This window comes from Lithobates pipiens, unplaced genomic scaffold, assembly GCF_037356315.1.
Source record: "Lithobates pipiens isolate NorthernLeopardFrog02 unplaced genomic scaffold, aLitPip1_a1.2 Scaffold_1, whole genome shotgun sequence".
NCBI classification, from domain to species: domain Eukaryota; kingdom Metazoa; phylum Chordata; class Amphibia; order Anura; family Ranidae; genus Lithobates; species Lithobates pipiens.
In genome coordinates, this window is record NW_027507685.1 from 207,875,429 (window position 1) to 207,902,969 (window position 27,541).

General features: G+C 39.9%; 1 protein-coding gene across 1 annotated transcript; it reads right to left on the minus strand.

Moving 5' to 3' along the window:
* Positions 1–3,321: 3,321 nt before the first annotated feature.
* On the minus strand, positions 3,322–27,109 carry LOC143982445 (olfactomedin). Its single transcript, XM_077481158.1, has 5 exons — positions 26,944–27,109; positions 9,758–9,910; positions 7,791–8,006; positions 7,516–7,666; positions 3,322–4,636 (listed from the first exon to the last, which is right to left on the minus strand). The coding sequence occupies exons 1-5, from the start codon at positions 26,992–26,994 to the stop codon at positions 3,813–3,815; spliced, it is 1,395 nt and encodes a 464-aa protein (XP_077337284.1). The 5' UTR covers positions 26,995–27,109; the 3' UTR covers positions 3,322–3,812.
* Positions 27,110–27,541: the final 432 nt, after the last annotated feature.

Sequence of the window (27,541 nt, forward strand, 5' to 3'; positions counted from 1 at the left end):
TACTGCCTCAGGAGGGAATTTTTATATTTTTCAATGGATACTGGAATATCATTTAGATTTTCTCCAAGAGACACTTCCGTGAGTTCCTTGATTATTTCGGACACCATCTTCCAAAATTCTTTCAATCTCAGACACTGCCAGAATATATGTACCATAGAGCCCTCTGCTCCCAGGCATCGCCAACATAGATTAGATGCCTGTGGGAATATCCGGTTCAAAACTGTTGGGGTTCTGTACCACCTAGTTAAAATTTTATACCCCCTTCTTGATATCTAGTAGCCATTGAGGCCTTATGCGTAAACAAGAGAATCTTATTTTTCTGTGCTTTAGAAAAAGTAACACCTAACTCCCTTTCCCACGCTTGAACAAATGCCATTTCTTGTGGGGCTTGCAGCTCAATTAGCAAAGAGTATATTAATGATAGTGAGTGCCTCACTGGTTCCCCCTTCAGTCACAGCTGCTCGAACTTCGATGGTATGCGTACCAGTGACACTTGTGATGATATTACTCGGAGGAAGGCTTTAAGCTGTATTTTTTCTAAATGGATCTAGATCCTCTCCGAACACACGTTCAATCTCTTCGTTAGTTATCATATGGTTATCTATCGAGAAATGCAGAGCCCTGCTAATTCTCTGTCTCCTCAAGTCTTTGAAACTCTGGTCTATCATGCCTGGTTCAAAGTTCGGATTACCTAGTATTGGGATCATTGGGCTTGGATATTTTTCGACATCTCAGTTTTCCTAAATGTTTTTTTAATAGAATGAAGCGTAGCTCCCACTGTAGGGTGTCGTTTCATCTTCTGTGGTATCTCTACATCCGTGAGCCATGCAATTCCATCCAAGGGTATACTAGTACATGCTTGTTCCATATGTATCCAAGGCTTATCTTTTTCGACCTACACCAGTCCAAAAACTCTTGCTAAATGTGAAGCTTCGTAATACCCAACTGGGTCCAGGAGTCTGACCCCTCCTCTTTCTTTTGGGAGGGTTAGAATATCTCTTCGAACTCACACTGATTTTCCCACCCAGATAAATCGCATAAATCTAGTCCTCAGGTCTTCCAGAAACCCTCGGGGTATCTTAATCGGCAAAGTCTGAAATAGGTATAGTATTCTTGGCATTACGTTCATTTTTATAATGTTAATTCTGCCAAACCACGTAAAGATTTACTTATCTCATCACTGGAGGTCTAATTTAATCTGTCGTGCCAGTGGTGCAAAATTTAGTTCAAATGTTCAGCTTAATTTATTTGGTATTTTCGTCCCTAAATAGCATATGTGGGAGTCTGTCCATCTAAAGGCAAAATAAGCCGACAGCTGCTTTTGTAAATAAACACTCACCTCCACATCCATCGCTTCTGATTTACCATAGTTTACCATAAAGTTGGACATTCCTCCATATATGCATATTTCTGATATTAGAGATGGGAGAGATATAACTGGAGAGGTTATAAAAAAAATAGCAGATCGTCTGCATATGCCGCCAGTTTGTGTCCTTTCCCCTTTATTGCAATGCCCCTGATATCTGGATTGGCTCGTATGGTTCTTAAAAAGAGCTCTAATGTAAGAATAAAAAGGATAGGGGAGAGTGGACATCCCTGTCGCGTCCCATTGCATATAGAGAGGGGTTCTGATATTATATTGTTTATCTTAACCCTTGCTTTAGAGAAAGAGTATAAGCTTGAGATCCAGTATCACTGGTCTCTTGATTATTGGACTTTGCTTCTCTGGAAGGCATTAACCTGGCAGCCTGCATTAGTTAGTTAGGGCTGGACTCATGTACTGTACTGTTGAACTGTATTTCTGAATCTCCAGTAAAGCTGTTAACTGTTTCATGCCTGGTCTGAAGTTATTCAAAGGGGTGCATGGTGGTACATGGCTTATCAGAGGAACTGGACCTGTAAAGCACACATAGAGTACAGGAGGAAGGAAACTATGGAAGGTTATCTCAGCAGGAACATTGAAGCAGGAGTAGTTGCCATGCATAACCAAGAACTGTTGGGAAGTGCATAGCAGCCAGTACCTGGCGAAGGTGACAGGTCCTCCGGTAGTTAGAAGGTTGGTGTTCTGGCTGGTTCTAGCAGTTGGTTCCCCTTAAAAGCTTTGAGGATCAAACTCGTAGTACAGAGACATTGTGTGCACTTGGCTCACCATATTACATTTTAAAGAAGTCTATCTACTTAAAAAAAGCTATTGAAAATTCTCTGGACTGGAACTTTTTATCCTAAGTCATAGATACAGTGAATCACCCATGCGTATGTCTTTTTTTATCCTGTATAGCTGGGCCCTGCTGTGCTGGCTGGAGAGCCATCTGTGCACAAACACCCCCCCCCCATGTGTTGCTTCTGAGAGGTGTACCGGCATACATGGTGTATCAGAAGAACTGGGCCTGTAAAGCACACATGGGTTACAGGAGCAAGGCAACTATGGAAGGTTATCTCAGCAGGAACATTGGAGCAGGAGTAGTTGCTATGCATAACAAAGAACTGTTGGGAAGGGTATAGCATCCGGTCATGAAGCATGGTACCTGGCTAAAGTGACAGGTCCTCCATAAGTGAGGGATTTGGTGTTCTGGCTGGTTCTAGCAGTTGGGTTCCCCAAAAAGGGGAAAAAGGGTGAGAACACACATGAGGTCTGCGCTAGGTGCTCGGTGGGATCCCATTCTGCGACTGGTAGTGAAGTGGCAGAGGTAGGTTGGGCTGGTGGAGAGGGCATAGGCTCAGCTGTGTCTCTCCTAAATGCAACACACATCAAGAAAGTTGTGTAGTAACATGGGAGAACACTTTAATAGGGAGACTCTGTACATTTAACTACTGCACACAGTGTACGGCTCATCTCTAAACCAGGGTACCACCATAATGTTTGACTTTCACATGAATGTGGCCCCGTCTGGTCCCAGGTATTGACGAGCAAAAGGTACCCCCATGTGCAGGGTGAGTTGGCCCCACTCACAAGGTTGTCATAGGGAGGGGAAGGCATAGTTAGAAAAAACAATATTGTTAGAAGTTCTAATCCTTCCCCACACTATCAAATACATATTTTGCTTTTTGTCCACACTGAAGAGATTTGCTATCACTTTCAGTCCTTACTGTGAGGTGAGGTGAAATCTAACCAACAGGCATATAGACAGCAATAGAACATGACAGAAGTTTTAACCCTTTCCCTGCCTTTTCCAAAAAAGAAACAACACTTTTAAGACATTTGTTTCAATGCAGTCATTTTTTTTGGTAGACACAGCCACAAGAGCAGATTTGTATTGTTGGCCAGACTTGACCACAGGCCAAAGTCTATTTACACCTGATGAGTCACGACCAAACACATCATTCACATTTTAGTTACTTTATTTTTCACTTGAAATCATAATTTGATTTTGTTAAATTCAATCTTAGGTAATTTGTATTTGAACATATCAAGGTTGATTAACACCACTCTTCCTCAAAATGTACAGATTAATTGATGAAGTAAGGTAATATAGATAACAAAATTCATGGAAATCAGAGAAGGGTGAATATGGATTATTTGTGCAACAGACCTATCTGATCAGGAACATACAAAAAAAACATGCGTTTGCACTCTTATGAATTAAGTTTCAATATCAGCTTTGTTCTTCACATGACAAGTTTATGTATGATGGTCCCTCAAGTGATATAGAACACATAATAAGAAAATATACAGAGAGTATACATCTAAATATCTTCAATCTATTCTGAGGGTTTTATTGTGGTTGAACATTGATGGGCCATGTAGGCAATAGGGACAGACAGTAGAAAATGTTAAGGCTCTAATAAGAGAAAATGTAGATAGATAGGAAATTTCAAGGCTTCAAAGCAACGTCATAATGTAACAGGTAACCTTCACTATACACGTAAAGCTTGCGTTCATTTGAATTGTAACTAAGACTATGCACTTTCTCAGCCATCTTTTCCATCATGATGCTTAGATGACCCTCTTTTCCTGTTTTCGTGTCAAACATGTAGAAGACTTCTTCCATTTTTGGACCGAGTGAACGAGTGACATAGAGGACTCCACAGATCATGAAAGCATTGCTTGCATCAGATTTGCTCTGTGTGGTTATCCAGATACTATCAACTGTGAGAGTGGCAACGTTGACCTTACCCACCACAATTTTGCCAGCACTTTTCTCAGTGGTAAACATAACCCAGAGACCTTTCTCATCTGAAGAAAAGTCCATGTCTTGGAACATAGTTCCAGCATAAGGGGAGCGGTTGTTGAACAGTGCATTAGGAAGAGGCTTTTTTTGGTAGACTCCACTGGTCAAACTGACTCTGCACATATCATGGCTGTTGTAGCAGTTGTAGTACAAGTTGTTGTTGTGTACAACCATCCCAGCACCTTGGCCAGAGAAGGTAGTGTTTAATTTATTTTTGATGAGCATAGAAAGGGGTAGATCTATGGGATTCTTATACATCTGCAGGTCAGACATGGATGGGTAAATGCGTATGGACTCCAGAACTCGTCCGTCAGTATTTAGAGGAGCTACCCAGTACAGTGACTTCTTGGTGGTGTTCCATGCTGTATCTTTGCCCCATGCTCCTGACTTGTATGCATTTCCTTTCCAGTTGAGTTGCAGAAGGTTGGGTTTACTGATATGGGCTAAACCTTGGTGCTGACAAGAACCTGTAGAAAGATTTATAAAAATGATTTAGCATTTAAACATTAACATTATTATATTTTTGATATATTATATATTAACATATATTATAAAGATATTGAAGATTTTAGAACTTCATATACCTAGGTATATCCCTTTATGAAAAATCCATAAATGCTTAAATGTATGATTTGATATGCAATGTAACACTGCACATGGCTCACCATATTATGTAATCAAGAAGTCTATCTACTTAACAAAAAGACATTTACAAATTCTCGTGACTGGAACCTTTTATGCTAAGTCACAGATGCAGTGATTCACCCATGCTTATGTCTTTTTTACCCTGTGTAGCTGGGTGCTTCTTTGCTGGCTGGAGAGTCTGCTGTGCACAAACAGCTCGTCACTGTGTTGCTTCTGAAATGTGTGCCAGGCTGCATGGTTTCCAGCAGGCCTCTCTCCTCTAACATCCCTATTATGCTTAAGTGTAACATAGCTACTGGCTTTCTTTCTCCCCGAAGCAAGAGGACTGATAATGCAGCCACAATGGAACCTGGAAATTGTAGCCCAGGAGGAGCGCTGCGCTACAGAGGGAAATACAGCTACAAACTACAAGGAACAATATTCATTGCACCACAGAGCAGGGAAGATACGGTGTTTTCCCAGGCAAATTGGGGGAGATCGTTTCAGACCAGCGCAGGGAACAGGACAGTGAAGTTTTGCTGCTGGGGGTCTGTGCCCTGTTGAGCTAAGAGACTGGGCCTGAGAGAGAGTCTTTCCCTGAACTCAGACCGGAGCTGTAGAGACTTGTTGCTACACCAGTAAAAGACTGAGCCTTGTGAAGACCTGATTATGAGGACTTTTGGGACAACTGATCCCCAAGCATACTAGGTCTGATCCATTGCATACCGGGTGTGGTAAGCGGCACCACCTAGTTGAACTTCTTTCTACCCACAGTTAATGCCAACTGAGAATGACCCTTACTTAAAAGCCCATAATCTTAAAGGAACAGCTACATGTGCACCACCTACAGAAGGGCCAAAACGAAAACTGCCAACACTGACAGTTAGGCACCATCTACTTTAGCCACAACCAGGGATACCTCTTTGGGGCTGCTCCAACCCTGCACTATGGTGTAGGTGTACAAACTTTCTGTATGTTTAGGATGTTGGCACTCTAAACACTAATATATCCCATTTCCTCTTTTCCTCTTCCTCTTTGCCAGTAACGCATACACCCTCCCATTATTGGGACTGTATGCGCAGAGTGCACTCAAGGACACTTTTTGGGTAGCTATTGCTGAGAGTTACTGTGAGGTCTCTTTTGTGCCATTCATATTTTCACAGTTGACGCTATTCTTACTGTTACAGTGTAAACTAGTGTAATGGGGCTTAGTCTTAGTTAATGGATGTAGGTGAGGTTAACCTGCCCATCAGTTAATCTAACGTATTCTATTGTCCTGTTTATTTGTTCTATGCATTGTATTTGCTAACCCTTCAATAATACATTCATCTTAACAATCCTCAATTTGCTTGGGGTCTATTTGCTGTATACTATCACAGAGCAGTAGAATATTAATGCTTAAGCTACACAGGTATGAGTAACTATGTGTATTGGTGGGGACCGAGTGGTTTTAAGAGTCGAGGCAGAGAACAGAGGACCCATTATACCAAGCAGCTCCCTCAGGGGTGGCACTACACCTGTAAATATTATCTCCTACAGATGAATATACCTCTATTGAAATCCTCTTTCTCCCTTTTATCATGGTCACAATATTGTTGCTGCTTAAAGCGGGGTTCCACCCTAAAGTGGAACCTCCGCTGATCGGAACCCTCCCCCCCTCCGGTGTCACAATTGGCACCTTTCAGGGGGGAGGGGGGTGGAGATACCTGTCAAAGACAGGTATTTACACCCACTTCCGGGCATAGACTGCCATGGGAGTCTACGCCATTTCCTGTCCTGCCGCGCTGTCTGCTGGGACACACGCGGGTCTCAGAGACAGCGCGGACAATTCCTATTGCGCTGCGCAACTCGCGCATGCGCAGTAGGGAACCGGGAAGTGAAGCCGATTCGCTTCACTTCCTGATTCCCTCACCTAGAATGGTGGCGGCAGCAGCCGAGGGCCGAGCGATCGATCGGCCTCGGCTGCCGGCATCGCTGGAACCTGGGACAGGTGAGTGTCCATTTATTAAAAGTCAGCAGCTGTAGTATTTATAGCTGCTGGCTTTTAATATTTTTTTTGTAGGTGGAATCCCTTAACTTTTTTTTAGCTATTTGTTGCTTCTTTAAAACATATCCAGATCGTAGATTACATTGATTGCCTCTTAAATTATGTATGATGCTGAAAATTACATTGTGAAAAAAAGTCTGCCTTAGGTAGGATTAAAGCCCCATGCTGGGCTAAATATGACTCTCTCCATTCCTTCCTTCCTACCCCCTGTAACCCATCCTATAAGGCTTTTTACTTTTCTTAACTGGTGAGTAAGATATACTCACCCTAAAGTCCCCCATACCCATACTATAGTCCCCTGTCCAGGTCCCTTGCCACCACTGTTTCCATGTGCTTGAGACCACTGATCCAGTGCTACACACCTGACCACCAGTCCCCTGCCATCAACTGACAGATGACTCCAGTCAGTGACATGGACACCTGAAGAAGGACCCCGCAGGAAGTAAATATAAGAAGAGAGAAAAATTGGGCCAGTAGTGTCATGTGATTGAAGTTTTAGGTAAAAAAAAAAATGGGCATTTCGATTAGATTAGAGGTCACCTGGCAATCTGTTTTTTTTTGTAGTAGTGTATTTCATTGCATGTGCTTGTGGCTGTCTATACTGTCTGCTTTTTATTGTAAAGCTATTTCTGACTTATTTAATTACTTGCTGCATGTATTTCCCAAATAACTTACCTAAGGGCACCATCATTGAAGGTTTTGGTTTGATATTCTTTTCACAGTCCACAAGACGTTTCTTCAAATTCACTATTTCTCTCTTTGCTTGTAGAACATTGTTTTTGTCAAGAGTTTCTAGTTGTCCGACAGTCTTAGACATATTCTTGACCTAAAGACATACGATTCATTAAATCTTGGAATCTGGCTACATATAGATAGGCTGGTATTAAGTTTTCCATATGCCTGTTACTGTCCTTGCTAAAATTCTCTTTTTGATATTTGATAGGACATACCTCATTATAAAGGGTTTCCACTTGTACGCTGTTTCCATTGGGTTTGACCCTCATTGCTGAGATGTACATTTCCAGTTCCCTGATCTCCCTTTTCAGAACTTCAAAGCTTATTTCCACTAAGCTATCAGGATGCATCTGCTCCAGATTTTCCACTCTTCTGGTCAGATTCATAATCTTTTCTAAGTATGTGTCCAGTATGATGTCCTGTTCTTCTAACTGTAGGAAAAATGGTGCAAGTTATAGGTAAAAAGTGACACAGGTGCAGTGGTTTATGTAAGCATGCTGTTTATACAAACATAGGTGCAACAACCATTCTCATATAATATACTGTTGATTACTAGTTGTAGCACTAGGTGTCAGTATTATGTGTAATGTAACATGGTTAACTATGTGGTTATGATGTCATTTTCTGTTACACCATGTGTCCAGCTCCTTGACTGGTACTAGTCATATCTGTAGCAGCTTTCCAACAGTTTAGTTGCTAGTTTTGCATAAAACTACAGCTGTTATCAGCTGGCCTGGAAGAACTCAAGATATATTTGTGGAAACATTCTTCCCCATTTGTTCTGTTCTATGGTGTGTCCATTATAAGATCACCCCACTGAACTGCAGAGTGCATACCGATCTCAATAAAGTTCCTTGTGCTATAAGTCACCAACCCATTAGTATCCCCACGTGTAACCAGAATAGGTGTCTTGCAGCAAGGACTTCAAAATTAATGTTATCCTAAACCCTCAAAATGAACTTTCCTAAACCCTTTAATTTGAACTTTAACTTTATCCTAAACCCTCAAAATTAACTTTATCCTAAACCCTTAATGCATCTTAGCATGGTAGAACAATTTAATGATACTAGTTTTCTTCAAACTTGTTTCCTATGTTGTTTCTTTCCTATTTAAGTGGTTGCAAACTCTGTTACACCACTTGTACCTACAGGCAAGCCTATACTAAGGCTTACCTGTAGGTACTGTGAATATCTCCTAAACAGTTTAGGAAATATTGAGAGTGCATGCAACCAATGACATCATCAGCGCATGCGCTCTGAAGGTCCAGCTTACAGTGTCGGACCTTCAGAGCCATGCTGGAAATGTGCGCTTCTGTGCGCATGTGCAGGCTTGACATCATCACACCCCCGGCCACTCATGAAGCCAGGGGCTGCAAACCCAGAAGGAAGTCGGGTGAACATGTCAGCCATCTCAGCACTGACATTGCAGTGCTGGAGAGCTTTGTTCTAAGGTAAGTTTCTCATAATGTGCTAGTATGTGATGCATAGTCGCACATTATCACATTGCCTTGCAGGAATTTTATTTTTACTACCAGCAGTTTACAACTGATTTAAGACTCAATGGGGGGTTAATTACTAAAGGAAAATCCACTTTGCACTGCAAGTGCACTTGGAAGTAAAGTCGCTGTAGGATCCGAGGGGGAAATGAAAAGAAAAGAAAAAACAGTATTTTAGCTTGCATATGATTGGATGATAAAATCAGCAGAGCTTCCACTCATTTCAGATCTACCCCTTAGATTCCAAGTAAACTTTCAGTGCACTTTCAAGTGCACATGCAGTGCAAAGTGGATTTGCCTTTCGTAAATAACCCCCAATGTCTATTAATTGACCAAGCACTGTGGTTCCTTTCCAGTGGCTCTGTGTCCTGTAGGGACGTAGAGGTTTGTGGAAGGGACCACGACCCTAGATCGGAACCAGGCATCCGATAATGCGATAATCTCAGATATTAGGTCATATTAGGTAAAGATGTCACTACCATCAGCCCCTGTGTATGCATGCAGCTTTGGGGCAGGGAATCTCCTGCCCACATCTGATCAGTCCAGCAATGATAGCTGACTTGCAGGTAGGGACTTCTGTTGATAACCTTGCTCTGCACACAAATCTCTGTTCCTTAAAGGCCCACATATCTACTATACATCACTAGTCTTTAAGCAATGCTTTAATATAAGCCTTAATAAGATAACCTTCTGCATTTCATCTTCAACTCTGTTGCTCAGCCGGATAGTTTCATCCTCCAGAGCCCCCACCCGCTTGGCAGGGAAAGAACTGTCTGGCAGAAGCACCTCGCAGACACAATGATCTTTCCTAGCTAGGATGCCAGTAGCATTTTGGGCCACCTGTAAAAAGAAGAGAGACGGTTTTAGAAGCACTGCACACTTGTCTTTTTCCTCACATTATGATATAGCATGGGAAGATCACAGTATGATGCAAAAATACAATTTTCATTCAGTCTTGTTTTATCACAACATTGAGCACCCCTCTCCAATAAAGTGTGCTATCGCAAGTGATCTAGACTCTTCTACAATGAAGTGCATTAGTCTATTCCAACCTTTCTCAACCAGGTTCCATGGAATGATAGGGTTCTTCCAGGGTTTACAAGGAGTTCCTTGTGCATTGAGCAACTTCTGCCTCTCAGTTGGGTAACCACCAACACAAGTCACCTTTTCAGGCATCAATAAAAGGAGGAGGATTCTTATCAATGACCACCAATGTAAGGAGCATTTTTCCCAGTGACCTTCACACTAATGTACAGTGAACTGCAGATATTGTATATTAGCAGGGGTTCCCTGAGCCTGGAAAGTTATTCCAAGGGGTTCTCCATGTTAAAAAGGTGGTCTAGGCCAAACAACCAATTCAATGCATTTATCTTACACCTAGTGCAGCCCACTCCGGCATTATCACACTTACAAGAAAGTATACTTTTGTAGCCTTATGTTGATTGGACCTATGTTTTCCTTAGCCTCAATCAAAAGTAATTTATTAATGCTTAAAATGGTTGTAAAGGCTCAAGGTTTTTTAACTTCATGTATTCTATGCATGAAGGTAAAAAACCTTCTCTGAGCAGGAGCCCCCCCAGCCCCCATCATACTTGCAGCCCCCTATTGATCCAGCTATGTGTACAATAGCCTCAGCTCTACGGGACACCCATTTCTCATTGGCTGAGTCATTTACAGCCAGTGAGCCAATGAGAAGAGAGAGGGGGTGGGGGGCGCAGCTGTGTAAAAACTGCACTAATGATATACATTAATAGGACTTTATTTACCTGCCAAAGGATTTGTATTTCACAAATTTACATGGCTATGCTACAAAGCACAGTCCTGTCTGGTAGGACAGGCGACCTAATTTTTCCCAGCTGCATTCAAGTAACACATACGGGTCTTGCCCCTCCCTATTCCCCTCTGCCTGTGATTGGACATGAAAAGCAAAGCAGCAGATTGATGAGCTCATCTCTTTGTCATTTTGCTCTATCCTCTTAGCAGCATGCTTCTTATTAGTACATGAGTACTGTAGCACAACTGTCTATTTATGATGCTTCTTTCTCCCCCCCCCCCCCCCAGTCTGAGCTCTAAAAAGGGCTGATACTAAGTCACATTCAGGTACTTACAATGCTTTTTTTAAAAATACATTTAATGATGTATAATGATGATGATGTATAAATGCTTACAAAACTGCGTTAATTTGAGTCTTGATAATAAAATAGAAAATAAAAATAGAAAATAAAAATAACTTCTTATAGGTCAGATTTAGCAATTACTTTTCATTCACTAAAGAATGTGGAGGAGACATTTTAGCCAAATGCTTTTTGCTATGCGTAATTTACAGCAAACAATAAAATGGATATAACAATAACTGATGTCTGACCATACATCTCACAGTGGCTACAGGTGAAATACACTTGGGTACTTTTGTAGCAATTTTCACCATTTTTGCAGTTTTGGGGTTTTATTGTGGATTTTTTTTTTTGTAATTATTTTTTATTTTATTTTTTAAATCCAATAATAAAAAAATAAAATGACACAGCCATACTGCAACCTATTTCAAATATCAAATCTTAACAATGGATAGCTCCAAGTAATACAACACATATAATGTATTTTATAACTACTACTGTGATATCAGCACTGGTGCTTTAACCTTCAAGATATAGCATAAACAAAATTAATAAAAAAAAGGAGAGTGAATTAAAGAAAAGGTATTCATTTTACCAATATTTTTATATCATGACAGTTATAAATATTCATAGTATGGGGCTCAGGATTTTCATAAATGTTCCCTTAAATTAAAAAAGTGAATATCAGACAGTAAAAGAATTTAGGGCTTCATGCCGCCCTAACAAGAGCCCGGTAACTTTAAACAAAGGATCCTCTATACAAGAATACATACACGTCCTGTATAATCCCCTTATGATTAAATCCAAGGGAAGTAAGAAAGACATGTGTCCCATATTTTATGATATTTTTCCTCTTCTCCTTTACATTTATAAACACACCATTCTGCCTCTCTAATCCTATCCACTTCCAACTTCCAATCCAAAATGGTAGGCTATATCTTACTTTTCCAAAAACGAAATATAAGACCCTTAGCCAGGTTTAGTAGAAGAGGTGTAGCATTATCCTTGTACATTTTAGTTTTGGGGTTTTAAATTGCATTGACAACCAAGTGGAGATGGGCAAACTTCTATTATTGGCTAGTGGTACATTGCCTTAAGTAGTTTGATTCTTTTTGAAACCTGCCTATAACTGAGATTGCCTCAAATTTGTCTAGTGTATGAATAACATTCTACTCATAAACATAACATCATTAACAAACCTAGCATGACGTGTTATTTTGCTTTCTGATCATCATAGGTAGCAGCCTACTCTACAAAAGACCCTAACCCTGAAAATAACATTGGTTTCTAGATGCAAAGGACAAAACATTCATGATGCAGATAGTTGATGTGGCGTCTTTTGAAGGTCAGGCAAGTCCTACATTTTTGTGGATGAGAGAGCAGTCTCTAAGTGGTGGCATTGAGTAAGTGGCTCACCTTACTTCTTAACATCTCACTATGCAATCTTCAGGATTTGATTTAGGATGAGAAAATTTAAGTTATGGGTTGTCTCAATATACATGCATTACAGGAGACAGGAATAGGAGTTAATTTAATAAGACTTGTATTCCTAAAACAGGTTGGTTCTACAATTTTCATACCTTCCATCTTGTTCTTGGACAGTTAACATCTACACTTTCCATGGTGATTGGATTAATGTAGTCTAATTGGGGGTAATTTACTAAAACTAAAGTGTGCAACATCTGGTCCAGCTTTCTGGTTTTATTGCCAAAGCTTAATTGAACAAGCTGAAGTTAGGAGCTGATTGGCTACCATGCACAACTGCACCAGTTTTAGTAAATCTCCTCCAATGTGTCTCATTGGGGAGATTTTCTTCTCTTCCTTTGCCATGGACAAAACAGGAAGTGAGTGGAAATCCCTCCAGGTTCACTGGAACTATTGTCCCCATTTGAAGATGTACCCTCTATTTCCGTTCTGGATCAACTCTTTTTGGGTGATAACATGACAAACAGAGAGGATGAATCCCCCTAATGGGGGCACAGGCAGCAATAAAAAAAAACCGACAGTGGGCCTAATCATTCTCAACTCTAACCAACACATAAAAAGCTTTGCCTTTAGGTATTATTTAAAGTGGTTGTAAAGCCTAAATCATTTTTTACCCTAATGCATTCCTTGCATTAAGGTTAAAAATGTTTAGGTGTCAGCATCTCCCAGCACCCCCCTCTTTTACTTACTTGAGCCCTCATTGGATCCAGCCCTGTGCACATCTGCAGCTCTTCCATCCCCTCACTTCCGGGTCTCGCTGGCTTTGCTGGGGCACCAGGAGTGATATCAATCAAAGCCAGTGATGAGCTGTCTGTGTCCATTGCACAGAGCAGGTAAGCATAGACATGTTTGTATGTTTTATTACCTTTACAATCACTTTAAGGTGCCTTAAAGGTTTGGATTTAAATTGTATCTTCCTGATACTCGTTGAAACTAAAGAAGTGTCTTGGATAAACCACAAACATCTTCAGTCTAGGATAAGCCAAGAATTTTTGAAATCACACACAAAAAAAAAAAAATGAGCATGCACTAGGAAGGAAATGGTAGGAAATAATCATACTGTACACTTTATTGGTCGTCATTTTAATTGTGCTTACACATGTGTGAGTCACAACACAGAGACACAGTAAAATGCAAACAAGTGTAACTTTGGTAATTATAAAAACATAAATTCTTACGTTGTTAGTTGATCATCATACATTTTTTTTATCCATTCTATACAGAAATTGTGCTCCAGTTAGTAAGTATACAGTGGTGTGAAAAAGTGTTTGCCCCCTCCCTCATTTCCTGTTCCTTTGCATGTTTGTCACACTTAAGTGTTTCGGAACATCAAACCAATTTAAACAATAGTCAAGGACAACACAAGTAAACACAAAATGCAATTTGTAAATGAAGGTGTTTATTATTAAAGGTGAAAAAAAATCCAAACCATCATGGCCCTGTGTGAAAAAGTGATTGCCCCCTAAACCTAATAACTGGTTGGGCCACCCTTAGCAGCAACAACTGCAACCAAGCGTTTGCGATAACGTGCAATGAGGCTTTTACAGCGTCCTGGAGGAATTTTGGCCCACTCATCTTTGCAGAATTGTCCTAATTCAGTTACATTAGAGGGTTTTCGAGCATGAACGGCCTTTTTAAGGTCATACCACAACATCTCAATAGGATTCAGGTCAGGACTTTGGCTAGGCCACTCCAAAGTCTTCATTTTGTTTTTCTTCAGCCATTCGGTGGTGGACTTGCTGGTGTGTTTAGGATCATTGTCCTGCTGCAGAACCCAAGTTGGTTTCAGCTTGAGTACACGAACAGATGGTCGGACATTCTCCTTCAGGATCTCTTGGTAGACAGCAGAATTCATAGTTCCTTTTATCACGGCAAGTCTTCCAGGTCCTGAAGCAGCAAAACAGCCCCAGACCATCACACTACCACCACCATATTTTACTGTTGGTATAATGTTCTTTTTATGAAATGCAGTGTTCCTTCTACGCCAGATATACTTGGACACACACCTTCCAAAGAGTTCCACTTTTGTCTCATCGCTCCACAGAATGTTGTCCCAAAAGTCTTGGGGATCATCAAGATGTGTTGTGGAGAAATTGAGACGAGCTTTGATGTTCTTTTTGCTCAGCAGTGGTTTTCTCCTTGGAACTCTGCCATGCAGGCCATTTTTGCCCAGTCTTTTCCTGATGGTGGAGGCATGAACGCTGACCTTAACTGAGGCAAGTGAGGGCTGCAGTTCCTTGGACGTTGTTGTGGGGTCTTTTGTGACCTCTTGGATGAGTCGTCGCTGCGCTCTTGGGGTAATTTTGGGCGGCCGGCCACTCCTGGGAAGGTTCACCACTGTTCCATGTCTTCGCCATTTGTGGATAATGGCTCTCACTGTGGTTCGCTGGATTCCCAAAGCTTTGGAAATGGCTTTATAACCCTTTCCAGACTGATAGATCTCAATTACTTTCTTTCTCAATTGTTCCTGAATTTTTTTGGGTCTCGGCATGATGTGTAGCTTTTAAGGATCTTCTGGTGGACCTTACTGTGTCAAGCAGCTCCTATTTAAGTGATGCCTTGATTGTGAACAGGTGTGGCAATAATCAGGCCTGGGTGTGGCTAGAGAAATTGAACTCAGGTGTGGACAACCACAGTTATAGTATGTTTTAACAAGGGGGGCAATCACTTTTTCACACAGGGCCATGATGGTTTGGATTTTTTTTCACCTTTAATAATAAACACCTTCATTTACAAATTGCATTTTGTGTTTACTTGTGTTGTCCTTGACTATTGTTTAAATTGGTTTGATGTTCCGAAACACTTAAGTGTGACAAACATGCAAAGGAACAGGAAATGAGGAAGGGGGCAAACACTTTTTCACACCACTGTACACATGAACATTGGGGGGGGGGGGGGCAATTAACACTGGGCACAGTTGAACTGAACAATGCTTGAGTTTGATTGCCCCTACCTGGTCTGTCCTCACACTGCTATGAGCAAGTGTTCCCGGGCATACTTACTGCATCACTTCTACCAACCAAACCACAGAGATCCCTGCTTCTGTGCTAATTCATCTGTAGAGAGTTCTGTGCTCAGGCACGGTTTTCACTCACATTAAGGAGAACCACACTGGACCACAAGTCAACCATGCCTTGGACCACCATTTCCAAGTGGTCCGGAGCACTGTGCACTTAACCATTCCTGGGCAGGTCTAAACCAGAGTCTAGCAGACATCCCGGGTATGATAAAGTTTGAAAAATTAAATCATTAATTATAATATAATTAACTATAAATAATTATACCAAATAATAATATAATAATAATAAAAATGTTTCAATAATGTAATCAAATCAAAAACACAGAAATTTGCTCAGTTGCAGAATTGTCGCTGTCATTACTTTTCAGTATTTGATGGCGGATCTCCCCACAAATCTATATCACTCAATTCTGGGAGTGATTCCAATTTATTATCGCTGTTTTCTAGCTGGTCTAAAACCTCTTTTGATGTAAAGGGACAGTTTTGGTTGCTATGGACAATCTCCAGTTTCCAGGCAGAAAGAACAGTTTTTATAATATAAAACTGCATGCAGGACACTGGAGAAAGCACTAGGGACAAAGGGGATGTGAAATAATTACATACAGTAATGTAATCTGTAAGATTACATTATTCTGTATGTAATGTGTGTATTTTACTTTTTGAATTTGGCGCTGTTTTCCATCCCCGTGCGTGGCAGCGCTCGCAGGGAACGGAGCCCGGCGATGTGATACATCGAGCAGAGGACGAGCCGCTCGCAGTGCGGGGAGACATCGCTGGATCCAGGGGTCCAAGTCTGGCTCTGGGGTTACCGCTAATGGTACTGAATTTTCACCCCGAGCCAGACTCGGAAATACCGCCAGGGGGGTTAATTGAACAAGCTGAAGTTAGAAGCTAATTGGCTATCATTCACAGCTGCACCATATTTTGCAGTTTTAGTAACTCAGCCTCTGTTATAAGAGTGTAGTACACTGTCCATTGATAGCATGTGCTATTAACATGAGGTCAGATGGCTGGCAAAACTGCAACAGTTAAACATAGTGCCACCTCTCCCTTAGGGCCGGTTCACACTGCGAGGCGAGGCGAGGCGACACGGCTCGCCTCGCCTCGCTCCCGCAAGTCGCCCCCATTCAGTACTATGGAACCGTTCTGAGAGGAGCGACTCGAGTCGCTCCGACTCAGAAAAAAGGTTCCTGTACTACTTCGGGGCGACTTCGGGGGCGACTTGCATTGACTTCTATACAGAAGTCCTCTGCAAGTCGCCGCTGAGCTCCCCGCAAGTCGCGGCGAGGTAAGTCGGAGACGCCTCGCCGCGCATCGCTGTGTGAACCGGCCCTTACTTCTAGGTTTATGCTTGAGCTTTCTTAAATGTTTTTCAACTTCTTTTTAAGTGTGTTTGTACAACAGGCGTTATTCATACTGCCTAGAAAATTTTCACTGCATTCAATCTTCAAAGAGAAATTGTTGACTTTTGTACACTCAGTTGAACAGAACATGGACACGACACAGCAGAAGAAAGAACCAGATCCCTTCTACTGTAGGATGGTCTTCTCACCAGCCACACACATTCCTTCATCACTGGAACATCTTCATCACCGGACATCTCAATGTCTTGTCCAGAACCAGGCTCCTCTTGGTCTTTTATGGCATGGTGACGCCATCCTTTCATCAATAATCGACTGTCAATAGACATCACAAGCAAATTAAATGTTTAAGAACACAATACAAAGTGAAAAAGCTTAAGCAGGGGACAATACTGTTACTCATTTATAAAAGACAGTGTTTGTTGCAGAGATCGGTACTGCACATTTCTGCAGGTAAATGTAAAGTATCCGCACAAAAAAACTCTAAAAACTAAATTGAGGTCTTTGACAGTCCCACTTTGATTATGTTAAAATATTAAATATTCATTACGCAAAATATAAAAACGTGTAAACAATGAAAGGACTCATATTGATACAGACATTAACATGAGCACAAAATATGTATGATACTGTATGGTAGTTTCCTCATCATCCCTAATATGATCAGGTTATCAGTTGTTTGCTGTGACTTTGACACATTTCACGGCCCGCTGCCTGCTTCATCAGGAACAGAACTACAGCCAAGCTCTCTAATATATGTATAAAGAGGCAAGACATACAAAAAATTAACACAATAATACTACGACCAGTTGTTCAGGTGCAAACTCCATGCTGGCTTGATAAGGGACATGGCTGTATACTCTTTCTCCCTAGTTTGCTGTCTGTCACCATACACTGGCTTCTGGACACACATTCCACCACTTGTGGACTCCTAAATATTGCCAAGATATTCACCATTACGAAAACCTGTAATGGTGGCTTGAACCTTGGCCCTTGGTGACACAGTGCACACAAGCCTGACGAACTACCCTATCTGCAGAGGGAGTTGGCAACAACTGGTCGTAGTATTTTTGTGTTTATTTTTTGAATGCCTCTTTATACATACAGTATATTATAGGTCTTGGCTGTAGTTCTCTTCCTGATGAAGCGGGCAGTGACCTGTAAAATGCGTCAAAGTCACAGCAAGCAACCCATCACCTGATCATAGTAGGGATGATGAAGAAACTACCATACAGTTTCATACAAATTTTGTGTACATGTTAATGTCTGTATCGATACGAGTCCTTTCATTGTTTACGTGTTTTTATATTTTGTATAATAAAGTAAATATTTGATATTTTATCATAATTAAAGTGGTACTGCCAAATTCCGCAATTTAGTTTTCAGGGTTTTTTGTGCAGATTCTTTCTTAGGATGTGGAACTGGACACCGTGAGCCCAATACTTAGAAGGTCCCTTTGGGCATTCCTTCCTCCCATCCGCTACTTTCTAAAAAAAAAAAAAGTGAAGTAAAAATAAACAAAGGAAGTCAAACTGTGCCATATTTGGGCATCATTAGCATAATAATGATAGGGACCCTTAATGTGAAATTCAACACTAAAATATGTATTTATTAAAAAAATAAATCGCATGGCTATTTATTCTATGAACCTAAATTTTATTAGACTATGTCCTCTCGAAGTTGAACTGTATTCATTCATACAGAACAGAGTAACTCAGGAAAATACCCTATTATAGCCACAAGAGGGAGATAATGATCATAGGAAAAATTTTTTATTCTCTATGATTGTCAGCTCAATATTGTGCCCATAATGTAGCATCACTCAGCTTCATATCTTATATTACACAATAATTACTCAGACACAACAGTGAAGAAAACCCCTTTTTAACTGATAGTCACCAGAACAAATGGACAAGTGTTCTCATTGGAAAAATTCCCAGAATTTCTATTATAGTAACTACTTCAAATGTCAGGTTTTCCTTCACTTTCAGTCCAAAATACAATGGTCACCCAAACAAATGGAAAGGATGAATCTCTTCAGTGAGGACAAGAAACAAAATCCGATGGGGGTTCTAACTCTGTCCTACTATATAAAATAAATTTTAAAAAGTTTTTACTATAGATACACTTTGATGCATTTTATTTATATCATTGTATAAGCATATCCAATAGAGCTTGCCTCTTCCTACTTCTGATTAAAATGTTATTTATATTGACAATACAATATAACTAAAAATGGACTGAGACAGACGTTAATGACACAGTTACAATTCACATTAAAGCTTTTTGTCTTGTCTTCAAGGGAAGCTTTTCAAAGGGGATGTGCCAGCCCACAGATTGTGTCCTGTTGTTGGTGTCTTGGTGCCCAATTCTCTGCAGATGCAAAAAAATGTAATAAAAAATGGAATCTTGAAGTACTTTCAAAAATATAAAGGTATATATTTTATATTACAATACTTCACTTTTGAAATATAATATTCATCAATGAAATTACAATTATTACATTTTACATTTTTAACTATTTGCCAGAAAGTCTTGTTTTCAAAGAGCATGCTTTAAAGTAGACAGTCAGGTCAACTGTTTCAGTGAAAAGGGCTAGTTATGAATGACCATTTGACCAAAGTAATTGTGGAAATCAGCAATGCTAAATATTTCTACACACTTTTGAGCATTCCTATACTCTGTAGAGAAATACATTTTTTTTCTGTTTCCTAAAATTATTAATAAAACTCCATTTAAATGATTCTTGGCCATTTTAACAAGAGGAGAATGGGTTAAGTATGTTAATATTATCACCCATTATTAGGTGCTCCGTTCCTTCAACCTCAAAATCTTAACAATTATTTCCAGCTCCATTCCTCACTATAAGATGTAGAGGTTTTGCTTAGACTTCTCAAAGCCCAACACTTAGCTGGAGATTGTTTAATGTTTGGGATGGTAGAGCATTGGATCAATGCCATGAAGTATGTAACGTTAAAGTGTTTTTAACGACAAAACATTTTTTTCAGATTTGATAAAGGGATGAGAACCCCAATTGTTTTTTTTCTTTTCTGCTGTGTGTGTGTGTCTCTGTCCCTCCTTTTTTCTTGGTGAATAAAAGAATGGAAATCAAAAATTTTGAGTTGTTACCAGAACAGGTAAAGAAGGGAAGTTTCCCATAGGAACACTTTTTCCAGTATGTGCTGTCTAAAATGGCATTTCACTCACTTTAGAGAGATTTCTTCTCTCTTCCAGTTGTGTCTACAAGGAGGTGAAGATAGAACTATCCAATGGGACAGATATGGCAAACTGTCATTGGTTTTAAGGGTTCCATACTCTAGCCAAAATGAGAGATGTTTTGTTTTTGCTTTAATATGCTTAAATATACTAAATGCAGATCAGTCACTTTACTTAAAACAGCAAAGATACATTGGAGCAAAGCTCTCCCTTGTGTCTAAATAGTTCTCAAACAGAGTAAAATGTTAATGGTTCCTTTAGTGCAGGGGGCTCAAACTGGCGGCCCTCCAGCTGTTGCAAAACTACAAGTACCATGAGGCATTGCAAGGCTGACAGTTACAAGCATGACTCCCACAGTCAGGGGCATGATGGGACTTGTAATTTCACAACAGCTGGAGGGCCACCAGTTTCAGACCCCTGCTTTAGTGTCTCAACAGGCTGGAAGTGTACAGAGATACTCTATTACTATATAGTGCAACATGTTCTCATTTTATTTTTATAGAAGGCAAAGCAACATACCCAGATAACTTTGTCTTCCAGCACACAATTTCTTTTTCTCATTTCCTTCGCGTACTTGTTGGGAGTTCATTATAACATGCTTTGGTATCTTCAGAGTTGGTATGGAATTCTCTCTTGAACTTGTATCTTGAGCTCCTGGCAGTCTTCACATGATTCTCCCTTTGTAATAGCACTCATTCAATATAATAATGTTATCATTCGACTTGTATCTATATCAACAGATCCTGCTAGGAACCGTCTCCTCACAGATAACTTTTTTTTATTGCAGTCTTGAAATTGATCCACTAGTAGTGCTAGTGAACCTCTCAGGTACAAGATATTTTTATAGGAAAGTCTTGGGGTCACAGAATTCCAAAGTGTTATGTGCAATGCAAACCTGCCTTTGAGGTATATATGATTTCCTATATCAACTTTTCTCAACCTTTTCAACACAGAGTAACCCTTGAAATAACTTTCCAAACGTTCCAATTTCAAGGAATCCCTGCTACAAATTACTATATCTACAACTCTTGATACACTAGTGTGATGGTCAGTGAGAATAATGCTCCTTACCCTTGTGGTCATTGGGACAAATTCCCCCCTGGTTGAGAAACCCAACCCTATATATTTCATATTACCCTGAAGCCCCAGTTAGCTTAGTCGAAAACTGTTCTACTATCTTAAAACATCCATTACATCATCCTGCCTGTGCACAGAGGAAGTTTTAAATGTTGAATGAGAAAATCACATTTAGAAGAGAAGAACAGCAAGTGGGAGATAGAAGTGATAAGTATGTATAGGATTTCTTTTAAGTAGCTTAAAAATAAAGCTCAATTGAACTTTCAGCTTCAATCAGTCAAATACATTCAAGGCGCTTTAAAACAAGGTGTGAAATTCTTATAATTTTACTTTCCAGCCACACTGGAGCAGTGGTATTTCTGCAGAAGTCAAGAACACCCCCCCCCCCCCCCCCACGCAGAGACCGATCTAGACCTCTCTAATCAGCAGAGAGCATGAACTTTGTTGAGTGCTGAGCTAGGTTTGACAACACAGCAGGTGTTTTGATTTATCTGGAAGATAATGCTCACCCACTATCTCTGCTGGTTGTCTGCTGAATGTTGGGTCCAGATGCATGGTATCAGCTCAGGGACTCTCGAGGTTCCTGGACTAGCTGCTGTGAACACCCTTCCACTGCCAGGCTGTTACACCAGAGTTTTTAATGTATGTGTGGAATAAAGTGATATCTTATATTGATCCTGCTCCCTGAAACTTTGTTCTTTTGCCCACCATTGCAGACTGGAATGGCAGTCAGTGAAACTGCTCTTGTAGTACCTGACTTTCAAAGCTATTTTAACTTGGATATCAAATGGGCAGATTTAATATAAAATAGTACTAATGGGCCAATCACACAATATGGGCTTTTGGCAGCCCTGTTTGATGGTATATAGGTGAAATTTGACTGTTGGCATGGATCAGATTCTATAATGATGCAAAGCTTCATCTTTTTTATTTAATACTACATTAGATGAACATGCTGCAATACACAGCAATACTGAGTATGTCAGCACACTCCAGACAGTCCAAATCATTGCATTGTAAAGAAACTCTATTGAGTTAAGCAAATATGTCCTTGCTTCATAAATTTTATCCAGACTTTTTAAATACAGTAACAACGATGGTCATGCATGCACTGATAATATTATAAAGTTTATCTTGAACATTAATAGTATTTAAAAAAATCTGATAGCATACCATGTGGTAATCATTAGCATTGTGAATATCATAATTGTATATGCATTTACTAGTAGTATAGAGTTGGGAACCAAAATGGAACCTTCTCGAAAAATCATATATTTTACATATGTTGCTGTATCTCATGGAAATCACATTGTTTTAAGGATAAAGCAATCTCAAGGTCAGTGACTCAACTGCCCTTATACCCCAAAGCCACCTAGATCCCAACAAGCACATTTTTTATTATCGGTCATTCACTGACAATGACCTTGAATATGTTGGTGGGCTTTATTGCCACCAGCAAACTCAAGTCTGATCTCTGAACAATTTTTAAACATCACATTTAGGCTTTTTCCACTCTGTATTTGCCTTTGGTGCTGAATCCTGAATATTTTGTTGAGGTGGCCCTTGGAGGGTTGTAAAGTCTAAAGGGATTTAAATGCCCCAAACAAAGAATTCAGCTTGGAAGAATGGCAGACTGACATGCTATTCGCCACTGTAACAAACGTTTAAGCACCTTTCTCTAATCATCATAGTTCAATGTTATACATTGCATCAGAGTTTTCAAAGCATTGATCCATTATATTCAACTTATTTTGAATATCTAGTTTAGATTTAGATGAAGACAAAGTAATGTACTTTTGAAATGGGGGAAAACCTTATCAAAATTCCAAATTCATTGTATCCTCTGTTTCTGGCTAATTTAGACTTCTTGTAAAAAATCAACAACCTACTTGACAATAACAAAATCAAAGTCCTTCATTTACATTAAAAATCCTTGCACTTAATTTGACTGCTTTTAAGCTCAAACATGTTCAATTTGATCAATACTAGCATAACAAAATCAAGGTCTGACCTCTTTTGCAATAAAAAATTCTGAGTCTGACTACCCAGTAATAAATCCACTGTCTGACTACCTTTACGATAAGAATCCACATCTTAGCTAACCTTACAGAGAAATACAAAGAGTATGGCCTGACCTTACAATAAATAGTTCACAGTCTGATTACAGTAGACAAATCCAGCGTAACTACAGTTACATTCAGAATCTGCAGGTTAACCAACGTTGTATGAAATAAATAGGGACTATGGCTACCTGGTTGAAGCCAGGCATTCCAGATCTTGCACTAATGAGAGCTAACAAGCTTTAGACACTTTCATGTTATATAGTTTTTGCCAAAAATATTTGTCTAAGTGCAGACAAAGGACTCCATATTTTAGATTTTATCTGTGCTATAAAAAATTGTTTAATGCATGGTTACCAGCAGAGGATTTTTGTGAATTACTAGCCCTACATGGCAAATAATCATCTTGTTTTTTGGATTTGTGAATAAAATGGTGATTCTATATCATGTTTAAAAGACAATTAGCGCCATCTACCTAAAGTGTTATGTGCTATAAATAAACGATAAAATTGACTAATTAGTACTCCACAGCTGCTGTACACTTCCAGTGAATTCACTTCACCATATAACATATAAAATGAAATTAAAAATATAAGTGCATATCAAATTATATTCAAATAAATAAATCTATATAATAATGTGTACAATTAAAAGTTCATATGCTGAAACGTTTCTGCATTGAATTATTGTGACTTCTCAATTATTGTGACTTCTCAATTCATATATCATCCACCACTGTGCAAATCGTGTCTTCAGCAGATTGTATGCACGCCTTCAGCAGCCGTTATACCTGTTCACCTCATATACTGTATGAGTCATTTACAGGTTTACTACCCTTACAATAAATAATTAATATTCTGTATTAATTAAAACACCTACAACCTCACCATTTGTAGAGTTAACTACTCTTACTTTAACAAATCCACAGCTGGCCCAAAGTTGCCTAAAATTCCTCACTTTCGGGAACCATCCCGGAGTTTGAAGCTTTGTTTCTAGAAATAACTAACCAACTGTACCATAACAAAAAAAAAAACCTCTCTTGTTTATGTTACAACAATGAATTAACTATTAATTGTCTCTGGGTTTTTGAGTTATAGGGGTTGATTTACTAAAGGCAAATATACTATTCCTTTTGCAAGAGAAGTTGCACTTTGCAAGGGAATTGTCTATAGGATAGTGAATGAGGTAAAGCACTGCTAACTACCATCAGCCAATCATGTGCAAGCAAAAATTATGTTTTTTTACATTTATTTTTTGTTTGCATGTGATTTTTTGTAAAGTGAAACTTCATCACATTCACTAAGCTCTGGAGCAAAGTCCTTTGCAAGCGAAGTTGAATTTTACAAAGTGAAAAACCGAAGAGCCTTTAGTAAATCAAGCTCATAACATTCTGTAGGCTCGTAAAAACAGAATAATCTTCAGCAATTTTTAAGCAGAGTATCCCTGTAAATACAAGAAATATTATCTGCTCAGCTCAACTACTTTTAGAGAGTAAAGGATAAACCAGTGTTTCTTAACCTTTTTTTAATCAAGGCACCTTTTAAAATTATAGTCAATCTAAAGGCACCATTTAAAATTATGGACAATCTCAAGGCACCCAATTGTAATATGTAAAAAAATATTCTAACAGTTTTACACAATGTGGCAGCCTCGACACAGCATTAGAGGTGATTTATTCTTCCAAAGCAAATACACTTTTGCACACTAGTACCGACTAGTATTCCAGTGTTTCTCATCTCCCTCAGTTTCTCTCCATCACTCAGCTAATGTGACCCCACTGTTGACGGAGGGGGGGCAGGGGGGGGTCAAACAAGGATGCTGTGCAGGTGATCAACACCTTTCTTGTCAACATCTCAAGGGCGGTAAGGGTGTGCCTGATATCGCCACTCTACTGAGGGTGTTCTTTGCTTGTAACTGCAACTTTGGACTCTGGCGGTAACTCCGTGTCCCATTTTTTCCTCTTGACTCTTTGGAGGTCCCTTGGATGGGTCAAATGGGACAGTTCGTTCCCCTTCAACTGGGACACTCCTTGGTATTACTTGGACACTTCCAAGTTTATTAAGGAGCTGGGACTGCAAGGAGTTAAGCCCAACTTGTGGAAGCCAAAAACTATCCACAAGTTGATTAGAGCATTGGACATTGTTAAGACTTCCAGGCCTTCCTTCAGCCACTTGCAAAGTGGTCTGGAGGAATGTTTCTTCAAAGAGACTCACCAACAGGCACAAAGATCTGGCATGGATGGCAATCCAAGGGGGGGGGGGGGGGGGTTGCCGCTCAGGACATTTATCCAGGAGGTAACTGCTTTGCACGTTTTCTGAGAGTGCCCCTTTGTACAGGGCCTGTTGAGGGGCTTGGAACCTGAACTTAAAGATTTTGTGCCACAGAGTGCAATCGCACATTTTGGTGTGTTGAACGGACTCTTCTGTGGAACTCATTGACAGGAGGCCATTGACAGCACCTAGAGGGTGCTGTGTTGCTTAAAGGGTGTTTTATGGTGCGTCAGAAAGCGATTCATCCACCAGCGGGAGAGGATGTCCATCGAGGACTGTCACAGACTGGTTCACAGTCTGCTCATAGACTATAACTTGATGGATTTAAGGAGGAAGAGGAGGTCTGAAGATTCCCCCCCCCCCCCCCGTGTATCCTTTGGCAGTTCAATAAAACTCAGGCCTGTAAACTCTTTCTCCCCCTCCCCTATCCCCCCTACCCCCCTTCACACTCGTTGCCTGTTGAAATGCAATTTGTCTGAAAAGTTATTTGACTAGATTTTAGTTAATGCTTTCGGGGTAATGTGGCGTCATGCATGATGTTTCCATGTTTCAGGGTATTATTACTCTGCGCAACACATTAGGCATCATACCGCAGGATGAATGTAATTTATTTGTATTATTTTTGTATAAATTGTATGCAAAATAAAGTATACATTTTCAATCAAAAAACACTTTTCTTATCAACACTGATGATATCACTGGTTGTTAGGATGCCGGTGGCTAGAAGGTTGAAATGGTGTACAAAAAAACCTGTGGCTTTGTGTAACTAAACGGCAGGTTTGATCCACCTGCTGGCTTGTATACATTTTTTGGGAATTTTTTAGACATTTTGCCAAGGCACCCCCAAAGGAACCTCAAGGCACCAGAGAGTGCCTGGGCACCCTGGTTAAAAAAAGGCTGGGATAAACAACCAAATAATCTAGATAAGTAAAAATTCACTGAAGAAAATTGACATTCATTGGTAAAGAAGCATTAATTCTAAGATTGAGGTGCAAGACATAATTTATCAATGTATTACTATGTTAGACAGACAGACATTGAAGCTGATTTGCAAAAGGAGTTGACACTGATTTCTATAAAAATAGTGAAAATTCACTTCGATTTTTTCAATCATGTGCAGATGAATCTGCTTTTTCCATGACTGGACAATAGATGTGAATCTTTATTCTTTTTAGAGTGACAGTCCTCAACTTCTTTAATAAATCAGCCTACTGTCCCTCCTTAGATATAATAGATTAATACTAATGTCCTAAACAAGCAAAAACACTCACGAATGCAGCAGCGGCATGGATCAGGACCAGCGTCAGGAGACAGATATACATCTTTTTCGGAGGTGGACTGCAAGTACTTGAGGGTACCAGGTACAGGTTTATATAGAGAGGAATCAAGACCCTATCACATCCTTTTTTCCTCCACCCTCCCCTCTATTAGTGTTTTGTAATCTTTATCCTTAAATTATATTTGTCATAATTATAGGGTGCAGGGAAGACTGATATCTGTTGTATCTATCAGTCTGTGCCATGTGGGATTAATGGTGTATGGTGGCAGGTGCCTGGGATTATGGTACATAATGGCACAGTGTTCCATGTACTGCAATAAAACCCCTGTGACTAATCACATCTATTGTCCTGCCCTTCTGTGTCACCCTTGGTGGACTCTTTATGAAAGGGAAAAACTTTAGTGTTTATTTGCCAAAATTCTCGTTGTCATTTGTCAATGTTTAAGTAAACTCTTGCATTACAGCATTCACAGGATGGCTAGACACATCTAATGCCAGAGAACATTTTGGGTGCATGTCATGGAATGAAAATACAATTTCTGCATGTATCCTCTATACAATTCAAATTCACAGCAGCTGGAAGATGTACA